A 13,619-nucleotide genomic window follows, 5' to 3' on the forward strand; every position below is an offset into this window, starting at 1 on the left:
TGAGCTGGGTTTTGTAAGAGTTTTGCTGAACAATTCCCTTGCCTTGCTACCAACTTGGTTACAGTTACTTAAATACTGTAGCTATTCCTGCCTCCGTGGCCTCCAGGGCTAAAGTGGGACAAGGCTGGTATTTTTGGTGATGAGGAAATCCTTTTAAGGGAGGTTTGGTGGTGGCTGAACTGGGACACGGGTCAGAGCAGGGATCCCATCAGCGAACCAGGGGCCGCTGGGCGGGGGGGGGGGGGTCTGGTTCTGGGGTGTCTCATCGCGTATCCCTACCTCACTAGGCGCGGCGGAAGCTTAGAAGTTGCTGCAGACCCTAGACGTTTTCACTGCCTGCTCCCCAGAGGGGGGCACTCGGGAGCCGGCGCCTCAGGAACAGGGACCCACGCGGGAAGGTCGAGTTCGCCCGGTGAGGTCACGGTTGCCATGGCTCCGGGCAGTGACGCGCGTCCGCACGTGACGCGCGGTTGCCATGGCGCCGGGCGCCCGGCGGCGCGGGAGCCCCGCCTCCCGGAGTGACGTCTGTCGGCAACCCCCCTCTTTCGGCCCCCCCGCGCCCCCTCCCCCCCGGCCGGCTCCCCGCGGCCCCGGAGGTTTCACTGCACAACAAGATGGCGGCGGCGGCGGCGAGCGGAGCTGGCGGGGTTGCCGTGGCCGGAGCAGGGGGAGCCGGGCCGGCCGGCCGCCTGCTGCCTCCGCCCGCCGCGGGGCCCCCTGCAGCCCCCGCCGCTGTGCCCCCGGCCGCCGGCCAGCCGAGTCCCGAAGCCCCGGCCTCCCGCGGGCCGATGCCAGCTCGCATCGGCTACTACGAGATCGACCGCACCATCGGCAAGGGCAACTTCGCTGTGGTCAAGCGGGCCACGCACCTCGTCACCAAGGCCAAGGTAGTGGCTCCGGGGACCGCGCGGCTGCGGGCTGCGCTACCCGGGCGGGCGGGCTGGCGGGGGGGGGGGGGGGGCGTTGCAGGGCGGCCGGACCAAGGGAGTACGCGAATCCCGGGGGCTCGGGTCAGGGTCAGCAGCGGTGGCGGCAGGAGAAGGCAGGGACCTCACAGCGGAGGGGGCCGGGGGCACTGAGCAGCTGGGCACCTAAGGGGTCCTCAGGGCTGTGCGCCGGGTGCTAGGTGGGGGTGACTGAAAAGAGGCGTTGGAACTCTCAGGGGGCCCGCGGACTGCACGCCAGGAAGACTCCGGAACCAGCAATTAGGAAACCATCTGAGAATGAGGGCAGGGGCATATGAAATGTGGACCGTAGGATGGGGGAAGACTCTCAAACTGGCCACCTCGGGCTTCCCAGGGACTGCGGGACGGCTGGGGCACGGACTGAGGGTGTGCGGTGGGTGCAGGATAAGAAGGACCTGGCACCTATGGCAGAGATAGGAATTCACGTTTGATTTTTTTTTTTTTTTAAGACTGATAGATGGTGTCAGTTGGAAGCCTGAGGAGCACACTTAATTACTGGAGGAGGCAGCGAAGAAAACGGGGGGAAATAAGGGGAAAAATGGAAGGGACCCAAGAACAGATGTCCCAAGGGTCGCCGGGCTTCTGGTGGCACTAGCTAACCAAGGGTTAAACAGTTTAGGATAGATGGTTTGCTGGTTATTTTTAGTTGTCAGAGGGTCTGGAATTGTGGGCTTTGTAGAGCCCAGGGTGGGCTTTTCAGTAGGGAAAGGAACCGTGGGATTCACACTAAAGAATTACACTCATTTGGGCCCTTTGGTTCCCAAGGGATTTGAGGAGCCGTAGTAGTGAAATTGGCCAAGGTCAATTAGGAAGCCGTGTATGTATATACGTAAGATATATTTTTTAAGGAAATGGAGGTAGCATTTTTACATAGCCTTCTTCATTGAGAGTATCGAATCTTTTAGTTTTGATGGAATCCACAAAGCCCGTTTGAATTCCCAATTATTCTTTTGCTCAATACCTCACTTGAATGGATACTTTTAATGTAGTCATTCATTATATTTAGAACAGTAGCTTGAGTTTTTCTTCAGCCTGGCTAATGAAAAACCTTTACAGCTTCTGCAGCTTCCTACCCAAGACACACCAGTTCCCCTCACCTCCTCACCCTAGCACCTCCTCACCCTAGCCTCTGGTTATCTTTGCCTACCTTGTTTTGGCCTTTATGGCAGTCACTCCCTATCTGGGCCTTGTCTCCTGCTTGTTTGCAACCTGAAGTTCCTTCCCTCCCGTCTCTCTCTGTCAAAGACTACAAGGGGCCCTTCTTCCTAGGGTGGCTGGGTGGGTGGCTGTGGAGGAGTGATTGGTCAGTTTCACTTCCTCTGGTGGGACCCCTTCAAGCCTTTTTTGTCAGTTTTTACCAGAGGGCCTCAAGTCTTCAGAGCCAAGTGACAGACTCAAGTGTGTCTCTCCTGTTGCAAACCCTCAGACCCGCAGCTGTAGTTTCCAAGGCTGCATCTCCTTACCCCCTGCAGGGTGTGGAGCCCTGTTTACTGTTGACCAAGCCAAACTTGTGTTTACAAACAACAGGCCTGGTCCTTGTTCCCCTCCTTCCCCCTCTGCTTCTGTGATTATTTTGCTCTGACCTCTGGGAAATGGACTCTGCAAACATAATTGGTTGTCTGGCTCTGTTTTCTATGATTTAAACAATTTTGAATCTTCCAGCTCTTAGATATACCAAAATATTGATTTTAAAAAAATCTATGACAGGCTGGGTTGAGTGTCTTGTAAATGTAATTGCAAACAGTTGATTCTTGGCTTTATATATAAAAGGGACATTTCTGTCTTCAGTAGTCAGCAAAGCCAGTGCCTAATTATGGTTGGTCTGGCTGCTTGTGTGTGTGTGTGTGTGTGTGTGTGTGTGTGTGTGTGTGTGTGTGTGTGTGTGTGTCTGTGTAGTTTTTCTCTGAGACCTTGCTATCCTTTAGGACTGCAGCCTTTACAGCATTGGCTTGTTTATAGATGGGTGTCACTGTTTATATTGGTTTTTATCTTTGATCGTTTGTGGCGTGCAGTTATGCAATTCCTATGTATGGAAATATTCAGACTTGAGTGAGGCTGAAAAGGCTGGGACAATGAGTTGCATGTGTGGAAGAGACCACACCAGCACTTGTTGGTGCTTCTGTAGCAGTGTGCAGTTTCCTAGCTCCAGTCCCAAGCGCCCTCCCTATCTTTTTGCTACTTAAATGACTCCGACGACATGAGTGAAGCTCAGTTCACAAGGAGCTGTCACGTGCTCAGGGTGAACCACGGGCATATTTTGGCCTGCTCCCTGCTTATCTGAATTCATTTTGGAAGGGGTCCTTCAACACTGACAGCTGAGATGTGCCCAGCAGCTGCTGACATGCAGTAGGATGGCCTATTAAGGCCTCGGTTTGGTTATATAATGGCAGGGAAGGTGCCTAGGTACTAGAAGTTGCGGGAGCTGCTGCGTCTGTTATTCAGGGAGATGGACTTTTCTCCGTGTGTCCCGCGGTGTAAATCTTCTGCAGTCAGGTCAAATGGAGGCAAACAATGGTTTTCCTCCTCGTCTCCTTCTACAGTCGGTCATTCCCCCTGCTCTTTTAAAGGTGTATGTTTTTTTTTCTTTCTGTTTCCTTTCCTCCTTTATGTCACTGAATAGTCTGAGTGTTTCTTCTAATGGTGTACAAAAATCAGACCCAGATAATTCCGACAATACCTGGGTTGGTAGGAAGAGGTTAGGCCATAGGCATTTTCTGTGTATCAGAGAACTATTTATGACCCCCCCTCTTCCTACAGTGACCCATTCCAAGGACTAAGAAGCTAAAGTAAACTTCATTTATGGACTAAGCTACTGCACTCTGTCCAACAGTAAGTGAAGCTGGCTCCTCTCCAGACCCTCTGTTAACTCCAACTTCCCAGAGCAGGACCCAGGGGCGAGCAGAATAGTGGAGAGAACAGGAGCTCTCTTCCTGTGTGCTTGCTGGGTCCTTTCGCAGCATGGCTTCCAGGGGCTGAGACTTGACGCCCGCCGGCCGGCAACACTGCAGTGCTTCGAGCCAGCGAGCAAGCGAGCGAGCGAGTGCGGGAGCGTCACTGCAGAAGAGCTCTCGAGCGGAGCGACAGGCTTTGGTCAGCAGCTCACCTTGTCTGTCTTTGTCCTACCTGCTTTGATTTTTTCTTTTTCGTTCTTTCTTTCCCCGCCCCCCCCCCCTTTTTTTTGAGACACATAGCCCAAGGTTCTCTGTTCTTTTGGTAGAACACTCTAAAGTATTAGGATTTTTTTGTTTGTTTGTTTTAAATAGACTTTCCCCCTTTCTCCCATTACTTATAGTCTGTTTCCTGTGCCTAATGGTACCTTCAAGCTAGTTGGATGGCTGGAACAAAGACTAGCTAGCTACATTCTGTGTGTATTTAAAAGCTACACATGACTAGGATCGCTTTTGGCCAAAATATTTGTAAATTGTTATTTCAGCGTGTTCAGTCGCCGGCCACTGGTTCTTGGTAAGGGCTTCAGCTCTGCCTGGTTTGAGCCCTCTGCTGTTTAGTAGTGGGGCAGTGCTGGGATCCTGACTGGCTAAACCTCTTTGTGCTTGGATTTCCTCATACAATGGGATGACAGTAGCACTCACCTCACCAGTTTGGAGTGTTGCGAAGATTAACTGCTATGTGTAATGCTGCCCCTGCAGTGTTTGGCACTTAAGAAATAGGTAAGAAGTGTCGTCATCATTCTCATCCGGTGCTAGAGTCAGTAAGATGAGTAAGACTGGCTAGTCCCCCTTTTGTGCATTTTACACCCTGGGAAGAGCTCTTGACCGAAAGTGCCATTGGTTCTGGATGGGCAGACACAAGCTGTGTGTTATGCTTTCGTGCAAGAAAATACCAGTTTGCTACTATTTCAAGTGCCTTAAAGTTCCTCGGTGTAATACTCTGTAGTCCAAGCTGGTCTGCAACTCTTGGTGACCCTCTTGCCTCAGACCCCCGGGTGCTGGGATTTTAGGCATGAACCACCTCATTGGGCAATGAAAGTCATTCAGGATAGATTTTCATTACAATTCATTTTATTTTACTTATTTTTAATTTTTTTTTAAACAAGAGACTTATAAAAAAACATTGGCCTTTGCTTTGGGCTGTCTCAAAATGTTCATTTACTGAGTACTGGGGATTGAACACAATTGTTACCCCAGTATTTGCACCACTGAGTATGTCCTCAATCCTTTTGTTTCGTTTTGTTTCCCCCAGATTCTCTCTGTAGCTCAGGCTGGCCAGGAACTCAGTGTGTAGCTGCCCACAGGGGCCTTAAATTTGGTATCTTTCCTGCTTCAGTTTCTCATGTGTTGGATTATAGGTGTGTGCTACCACACATGGCCTTTTCCTTTCTACTTTTCACATTATTTTCAAATTCACTAATTAATGTGTATGGGTGCTTTGTTGGCATGGTTGCCTCTGCACCACCCGCGGCTGATGCCCCTGGAGGCTAGAAGAAGACATCAGTTCCCCTGGAACTGTTGTGAGGCAGCAGCCTTATAGGTGTTGGGAATCAAACCCTGGTTCCCTGGAAAAGCATCCTGTGCTCTTAACCACTGAGCTGTCTCTCCAACCCCATATTATTATTTTTATTTTTTTGAGGCAGGGTCCTATGTAGTCCCCTTTGGTCTCCAATTCACTGTCTTCCTGTCTTCTCTGGCATGCTGGGATTATATGGAGCCCCTCACCTGGCCTAAATTTTCATTGTTTTTTGTAACTAATTTTTGTTATACTGATGATGGAACAGGTTTTTGTTGTTGTTTTAGGTCCTCCCCCCCATGTAATCTTTTCTTCGGAGGTTCACTTAAATTCTATGGAAAATATGAAAAATGTTCCTACACATTTGTAGCTGTGTATAGTGACACATGCTTATAATCCCAGCTCTTGGGAGGCTAAGGCAGAGAGAGGATCATGGGTTTGAATCAAATTCAAGGCCAGTTTGAGTTTCATAGACCTTGTCGCAAACAGAGAAACAAACAAAATCAGAACCCCACCCTCCAAACTCTTATCTACCACCCAAAACAAAAGGATTTGCACTTGGCATTACTCAGTGTACTACGTAGAAGGGATAGCTTATTTGCATGCCTCCAGCCCAGGACATCATGTATACTAGGCAAGTATCCTACCATTGAGGATGTATCCTCAGTTTAGGACTTTACAATTGAAATGTGTCAAAGAGAAAACATTTTGCCCTAAGTCCTCATTCCTAAGACTGTCAGCACATGCGTTTGTGAAGGGTGTGTTTTACTGCAGACTCTTCACAAGGACTCAGAGCCTGACTTTTGCCTTTAAAGAAGAGTTTAATGAAGCAGATGAGCTCATGCGTGTGCCCTTTAGAAAGTGGGAACAGAGTCACTAGTAAATATAAGAAAGAGAAGAGATTGAAACCAGCTTTTGGGTGCCATTCATTAGGGATGACAGTCCCATCCCTACACAATCTAGAGGTGACTGCTGAAGGGTGACTAAGTTCATTTTGGTCTCCTTGTGTTGGGGTTACTCCTTTGCTTGAGCCTTTTGTGAGGTGCTAAGGCCAATTAGAACTGGCCTTTGCAGAGTCAGAGCACCAATATTCCACTTTCAGCATCAAAGATGTTTATTTTAACATTCTGACTTTGGTGCCAACTCCCTAGAAAGTCATAGATCTGGCTCAAGCCAGAGGCGCCCAGACCAGTTGTCTCTGGGCCAGAAGTGCTTGCTGGTTCGTTTTCCAAGCATCAGCCTGGCTGGTGTGTTTTGGTGCATGGCATAAAAGAGGACAAAGCCAATGCTTTGAAAACAAGAAGAAATGGTCTTCATTCACAAGAGGCTCTGAAATTATAAAAGGTACCTAAGACATTTCTGCTAAGAGTGGAATCTTCCCCATACCCATTCACTCATTCATGCAGGTTGTTCGATGGATTCTAGCTTTGGAATACACTACTGAAAAAGAGACACACACACAACAAACAAACAGACAAAACCCCACCTGTAACCGGAACTTACTTTCATTTCTTTATTTTGAAACAAGGTCTTGGTATGTAGACTAGGTTAGCCTTGAACTCAGAGATCAGTTTGCCCCCAGTGCTGGGATTAAAGGCATGGTCAACCACATTTAGCTAGAATTTGCTTTCAAATAGATGGAGATAGATAAGAGACCTGCAAAACAGCAAACAAAACCCCTCAATACCGAGGAGAAAATGAATGGGCTGGAGACTATGGAGAAGGCTGCAGCTTCAGAAAGGCTATAGGAAGCAGATGGAACTTTAGCTGATGATGGGGAAGATCCAGCTTTGAAAGACGGAGAAGGGGTTGGGGTTTAGCTCAGTGGCAAGCCCAAGGCCCTGGGTTCAGTCCTCAGCTCTGAAAAAAAGAAAAAAGAAAGAAAGATGAAGAAGACAGCATTCTAAACAAAAGCAATGGCAAATGCGAAGACCTTGGAACCAGAAAGGACCACCCAAAGATCAGACCCAAGGCCATGTGTCTAGGGCTTTAGTAGACAGCAGTAGGGACGAGTTCAGACGGGGAGACAGGCAGATTCTACAGGTCTCCTCTGCATTATGAAATTGGTCATGACCAGGAGATAACATCAGACTGCAGCATAACTGAGCACAGATCATCTCTGGCTGGTATATTTTCAAAATCTCATGCTGATTACTTTATGGCTAAGAGAAAAAAAAAGCCATCCATGCGTATTTAGTTTTTGAGGCAGGAGAGGTAGTCCAATTTAACAGCATAGATTCTTTCCCTCTGTTAGAGAATGCCATACATTTTGTACACTAAACATAACCAACCAACAAAGCCTTGTTGAATTTAATGGGCACAGAAAGGTCTTCTAGATGTTCTATTCAAATTCATTTCCAGAGTTCAGAAAGACATAACAGAATTTACAGTCTCAGTTAAAAAAAAATCTACTCAGTATGTATTGGGGGTGGGTCATACATACACATCATGCTTGTGTAGAGGACAGAGGACAACTTGCAGGAGTTGGTTCTCTCCACCTTTTTGAGCTCCAGGAATTGAACTCAGGTCCTCAGACTCTCTGGCCCTGAGTCTCAGGTTTCAATGGAGCATTAAGATCATTTAGAACACTATTCATTAGATTCATGGTTGTCTTCCATAACTTTTTCCCTTTCCCATTTTCCGAGAGTGCTATAGCCAGTTAGAAGGATGCTGGAGGGGGGCGGGAGGAGGGAGGACAGGGCAATCTATGGCTGATATGTAAAATTAAATTAATTATAAAAACAAACAAACAAACAAAAAACCCCAAACCAAACCAACCAACCAACCAAACAACCAACCAAACAAACAAAAGAAGGATGCTGGAATTAGAATCTGCATGTCCCAGACTTCTCAACTCATAGAAGACAGTGCCTTCACACTCTGAACCTTTGCTCTTTTGATTAGCAAAGCAACAACACATACCTACCAACCAAAGTTGAAGATGTTTGCTTTATTAAAACAAGCCTCCAAAGTGAGAGAGCATGAAACATTTCCGTGTCGGAAGATGAACTATACGACACTGTCCACACCAGTCTTGTCACTAGGCTTTGCATCCTTGCTTCAGCCCTGCAGTCCTCCACCAGTTGCCTTTAAGTCTCACTCAGTCCTCAGTGCCCCCTCTTTTTTGTTTGTTTGTTTGTTTATTTATTTATTTATTTCCCAAGACAGGGTTACTCTATATAGCCCTGGCTATCCTGGAACTTGCTCTGTAGACCAGGCTGGCCTCAAACTCAGAGATCAGCCTGCTTCTGCCTCCCAAGTGCTGACTAAAGGGGTGTGCCACAACTGCCCAGCTCAGTGCCCCGTCTTCATGACAGATGCAAAGGAAGTCCAAAAGGGATGACCACAAACATAGTTTTCTTGTGTCACTGTATGGAGGGCACTCCTAGGAACACAGCTAGCTATACTCTCAGACTGGCTTGATCCTCCTGTGAAGGAGGCTCTCCCAGGTGATCTTTCTTCACTGGCCAGCCCGCTACCAGTTACCATGCACCATCTTACAACTAGATACATATGTATCCTGGTGATAGAGGCCAGGGAAAGAGAACTATTTATCTAAGTTTTTAATTTGGTTCTGATTTCTGCCTGAGCTGTACCTATCTCTGTGTGACTGTTCCTCACCCATCAGCTGGTTCCCTGGCCTCTCCTAATGCAGAGTGACTCCCTTACTGGTGTACTGGCAGAGTTGGAGTGTCCTGTGGATGACTTATGATAGCATCCAGAGGCTGAAAATTATATATAGTCTCCTGGGCTTTTGTCCTTGCATAATAAATCATTGCTAAATAAATAGCCAAGGCAACGTCACTGTGAAGCCTCAGCAGTCTGTGATGAATGAGCTGGAAAGGCCTGTGTTTAGATCTGTTCAGAGTAGAATCCTATCAGCTAGCACAGAACTGTTGGATGAGCCATTGTGAAGTTATTTTAGTAACATATTACAGTTTAGCAAGTGTGTGACCCATGGTAGACAAGGACTCCGCCTCTCAAAATTAAGCTTTTCAAAGAGGTAGGGATCAGCTGGGTGTGGTGCTACACACCTGTAATCCTAGCGCTTTGGAGTTGGAGGTGGGGAGATTAGCAGTTTGAGGTCAGCCTCCCCTAGTGGAGTACAGGCTAGTCCAGACTCCATGAGACCATGTCTAAAGAGGCGGGGGAAGTAGGAATTAGATTGTGAGTACTTTACCACATTTCCCAGAGAATCAATAGGAGGGAGGAGAGACCCTGTTGCCTCTTTAGATTTGTCTGTGTGGGCAGGGCTTACTTAGATGGGGAATTTTGGCTAGTTAGTTCAAGTTCAAGTTAGGTTTTGATTGAGAAGTTCTGCCCAGTTTCAGCTCTAGCACCTGCTTGCAAGCCTTGTGTCCTTTCTCACAGCTCTCCACAAATGTGAATGTGTAGGTTCCCATGCTTCTCCTTGCCTTTCTCTTTCCCCTCCTTCCTCCCCCTCCCTTCCTTTGAGACAGGTTCTGACTATATAGCCCCAAGTCATTAAAGAACTGGTCAGTCAGACACATACCCTGATGATCAGGTGAGGGCTAACAGAAACATTTATCTAGCGTTCCTCTGAATTTGGCTTGAATTTCTACCCTGTCCTCACCCATCAGATAATAGCCCTGCATACACATTCACTGTGTAGGCCAGGCTGCCCTGAACTTGTAGTGATCTTCTTGCCTCTACCTCCCGAGTACTGGGATTATAGGTATGACTACTATATCCGGTTTATGGGTGCTGGGGACCAAACCCAAGGCTTCACACATGCTAGAGAATTATTCTACACTGGCCTATATCACCTGCCCCTTTTCTGTTTGTTTGTTTGAGACGGGGTCTGCTAGGTAGCTTAGGCTGGCCTTCAATTTTTGACAGTCCTCAGGCACCCTAGTGCAGGAATTACAGGTGGGTCACCCACCACTCACTTTTTTGCAAATCTCAAGAGGGTAGTCATTGGCCATTGATACAGTGGTTCATTTATTCATTCTATTCATCCACCTACTCACCCATCCATCTAGTAAACCCCACCCTCACCCCAAGATCTGTCTATATAGCCCTGGCTGTCCTGGAACGTACTATGTAGATCATAGAGATCCACCTGCCTCTGCTTTCTGAGTGTGGGGTCTAAAGTTCGACACCATGACCAGTCTAGTAAACTTTGGAAAAGTAGAAGTAGGGGATTGTTGAGGTGGCTCAGTGGGTAAAGTCCTTGCCGTGCGAGTGTGAGGATCTGAGTTTAGCTCTCTAATTCCTGGAGCAGAGACGGCTCAATAACCAGCCAGCCTAGCCCAATTGCTGAGCTCCAAGTTCTGTGAGAAACTCTGTCTCAGAACATAAGGTGGGGGCTGGAGAAATGGCTCAGTGGTCAAGAGTGCATCCTGCTCTTTCAGAGGACCTGAGTTTGGACCCCAGCACCCGTGTCAGGTGGCTCCCAACCATCTGTAACTCCGGCTCCCAGGGAGTTGATAATGTTCTGGCTTTCACAGGTACCAACACACTTGTGTATGTTCACACAGACACATGTATAAATACAAATAATAAAAATAAAATATTGCAAAAATTAAAAATGAAGTGGAGAGTGGTAGAAGACACCTAGTGTTGACTTCTGACCTCCCTACATGCATGCATGGGTACACTCACCTATACACACATGCCTATTCCTCCCCCCATACACATATGTGTGCACCTGCACTCGTAGAACTGAATGATCTAAGCACATCTAGTGAGGTGAGTTTTCTGCTCACATCTCCAGTTGCTTTCTTTAAAAAAAGATTGTATGCTGGGTGGTGGTTGCGCACAAATTGAGTTTCAGGACAGGCAGGGCTGTTACACAGAGAAATTCTGTCTCAAACCCCACCCTAAAAAAAAGGATTGTATTTTATTTACTATTTGTGTGTGTAAGTTAGAGGACAACTTGTGGGTTCTGGGGCTGGAACTTGGGTCATCAGGTACCAGTACCTGATGAGCTTTCTTGTTGGCCCTCTGCGATTTCTTAATTGTGTTTCATAAACTTTTTTTGTTTGTTTGTTTTTGTTTTTTGAGACAGGACTTCTCTATGTAGCTTTGGAGCCTTTCTTGTAACTCACTCTGTAGCCCAGGCTGGCCTTGACCTCACAGAGCTCCTCCTGCCTCTGCCTCCTGAGTGCTAGGATCAAGCCCGGCGTGTTTCATGAACATTTATAAGGGTCTCTGGGATCAGTGAGTGCTGGCTGCTGTTTATTTCCTGGTAGTGCTTCAACATACTCAATATTCTGAAAATCATTGTTTGCAAAATTAAAAAAGGCAAATGTCTAACTTCTATTGTTTGATAGGGTGGTACAGTTTAATGGTTTAATATGATTATATACTTAGTGCTTATAGTTGAACTTTTTCTTCGTGACTGTTGGCTTCCCAATAGTGACATGAAAGCTTGGCCAATAAACTTAGGCTTGTTTCTAACGAGCGCTTATAACTTAAATTAACCCATATCTTTTAGTCTACGTTCTTTTCCGTGGCTCAGTTACCTTTACTCTGTACTGCCCATGCTGCCTCCTCTCTGTCTCACTGGCGACTCCACCTTTCCTCTTCCCAGCATCCTCTGTGCCTCAAAATCCTGTCTCGCCATTGGCTGTTGTGCTCTTTATTAAACCAATCAGAGTGACGTGTCTTCACAGTGTACAAAAAGTTTATTCCACAACAAGTGCTCAGTATAGTTTAGGTATTCATTGAGTGATTAAATATTTGGAAGGACTTCAGCGATGGCTCCATGGTGAAGAGCTTATACTGCCCTTACAGAGGACCAGATTTCAGTTCTCAACACCCATATCCGACATCTTACAGCCATCTGTAACTCTTTAACTCTAGCTCCAGGGGGATCTGATGTCTCCGGTCTCTGTGGGCACCTGCACTCATGTGCACATATGTTCCCCACCCCATACACATAAATAAAAATAATAAAAAATGAATCTTAAAAATATATGGAAAAATAAGACTTGGGGTTTTTGTTTTTGTTTTTACTTTTCTTGTTTTGTTTTTCCAAGACAAGGTTTCTCTGTGTAACAGCCCTGGCTATCCTGAAACTCTTTGTAGACCAGGCTGCCCTTGAACTCACAGAGATCCTTCTGCCTCTGCCTCCCGAGTGCTGTGATTACAGGCATGTGCCTCCCCCCCCCCAGCTATTTTAATTTTTTAAAGTTATAGATTACATTTATGGTGTGTGCATGTGTGTGCGTGTGTGTTCATGTTGAAATCCCCTTCTACCGTGTGATCCGGGGATGGGATGCAGGTTGGCAGGCCTGGTGGCAAGTACCCTTACTTTTCAGCCATGTGTCTGGCCCGGATGGAGTCTTAGTAACTCTTGGACTATTTTTTATTTATTTTTTTTTTTTTGGTTTTTCGAGACAGGGTTTCTCTGTGTAGCTTTGCACCTTTCCTGGAACTCACTTGGTAGCCCAGGCTGGCCTCGAACTCACAGAGATCCGCCTGGCTCTGCCTCCCGAGTGCTGGGATTAAAGGCGTGCGCCACCACCGCCCAGCTTGGACTATTTTTGAAGATGGTGTATCGCTATGTTCCCCAAAGTGTTCTTGAACTTAGAGGCTCCTATGACCCCCCTCCATCCAGCTTCCTGAAGACTGGCACTATAGGCATATGTCACCACTCCAGGCAAAATTCCTTCTATTAAATGATGCTATTTGTGATGCTCAGGATCAAACCCAAGGCTTTGAGAATGCTTGGCAAAAACACTACCACTGAGCAGCATCTCCAGTCCTACGAACTCCTTCTTTTCTTTTTCTTTTTTAATTTATTTTTATGTGCATTGGTGTTTTGCTTGTATGTATGTCTATATGAGGGTGTTGAGTTCCCTAGAACTAGGGTTACAGACAGTTGTGAGCTGCCATGTGGGTGCTGGGAATTGAACTTGGGTCCTCTGGAAGAACAGACAGTACTCTTAACCACTGAGCCATCTCTCTAGCCCGAACCCCTTGTTTTCAGTGGAAAGCTCTTTCAAATCCAAGCCTCATGGGGCTTACTTCCCTTAGTTTACACCCTAGATATGGTCAGTATGGTCCGCCAGTGCATCCAGCTTTCCCTTTCTGCTTTGAGACGCTTCTCTTCCTTTGAAGATCCCACACTGTCAGGCCGTAGGCCCTTCCTGAAAGAACTTCAGACTTCTTGTTCTTTGCTTTATAACTATGTGATCCAATTTAAAAAAAAAAAAAAAAAAA

At 47.0% G+C, this 13,619-nt stretch overlaps 1 protein-coding gene across 1 annotated transcript in view; it reads left to right on the forward strand.

The window, feature by feature from the left end:
• The first annotated feature begins 599 nt into the window (after positions 1 to 599).
• Positions 600 to 13,619, forward strand: part of Sik3 (SIK family kinase 3) — a 223,569-nt gene continuing 210,549 nt past the window's right edge. Inside the window, 1 exon segment of the mRNA XM_052759044.1 lies at positions 600 to 887. Within this exon segment, the coding sequence (XP_052615004.1) occupies positions 615 to 887 (273 nt within the window). The 5' untranslated portion in view covers positions 600 to 614.

The sequence above is a fragment of the Peromyscus californicus genome, unplaced genomic scaffold (assembly GCF_007827085.1).
Source record: "Peromyscus californicus insignis strain IS unplaced genomic scaffold, ASM782708v3 Scaffold_11__1_contigs__length_118956290, whole genome shotgun sequence".
Lineage (NCBI taxonomy): Eukaryota > Metazoa > Chordata > Mammalia > Rodentia > Cricetidae > Peromyscus > Peromyscus californicus.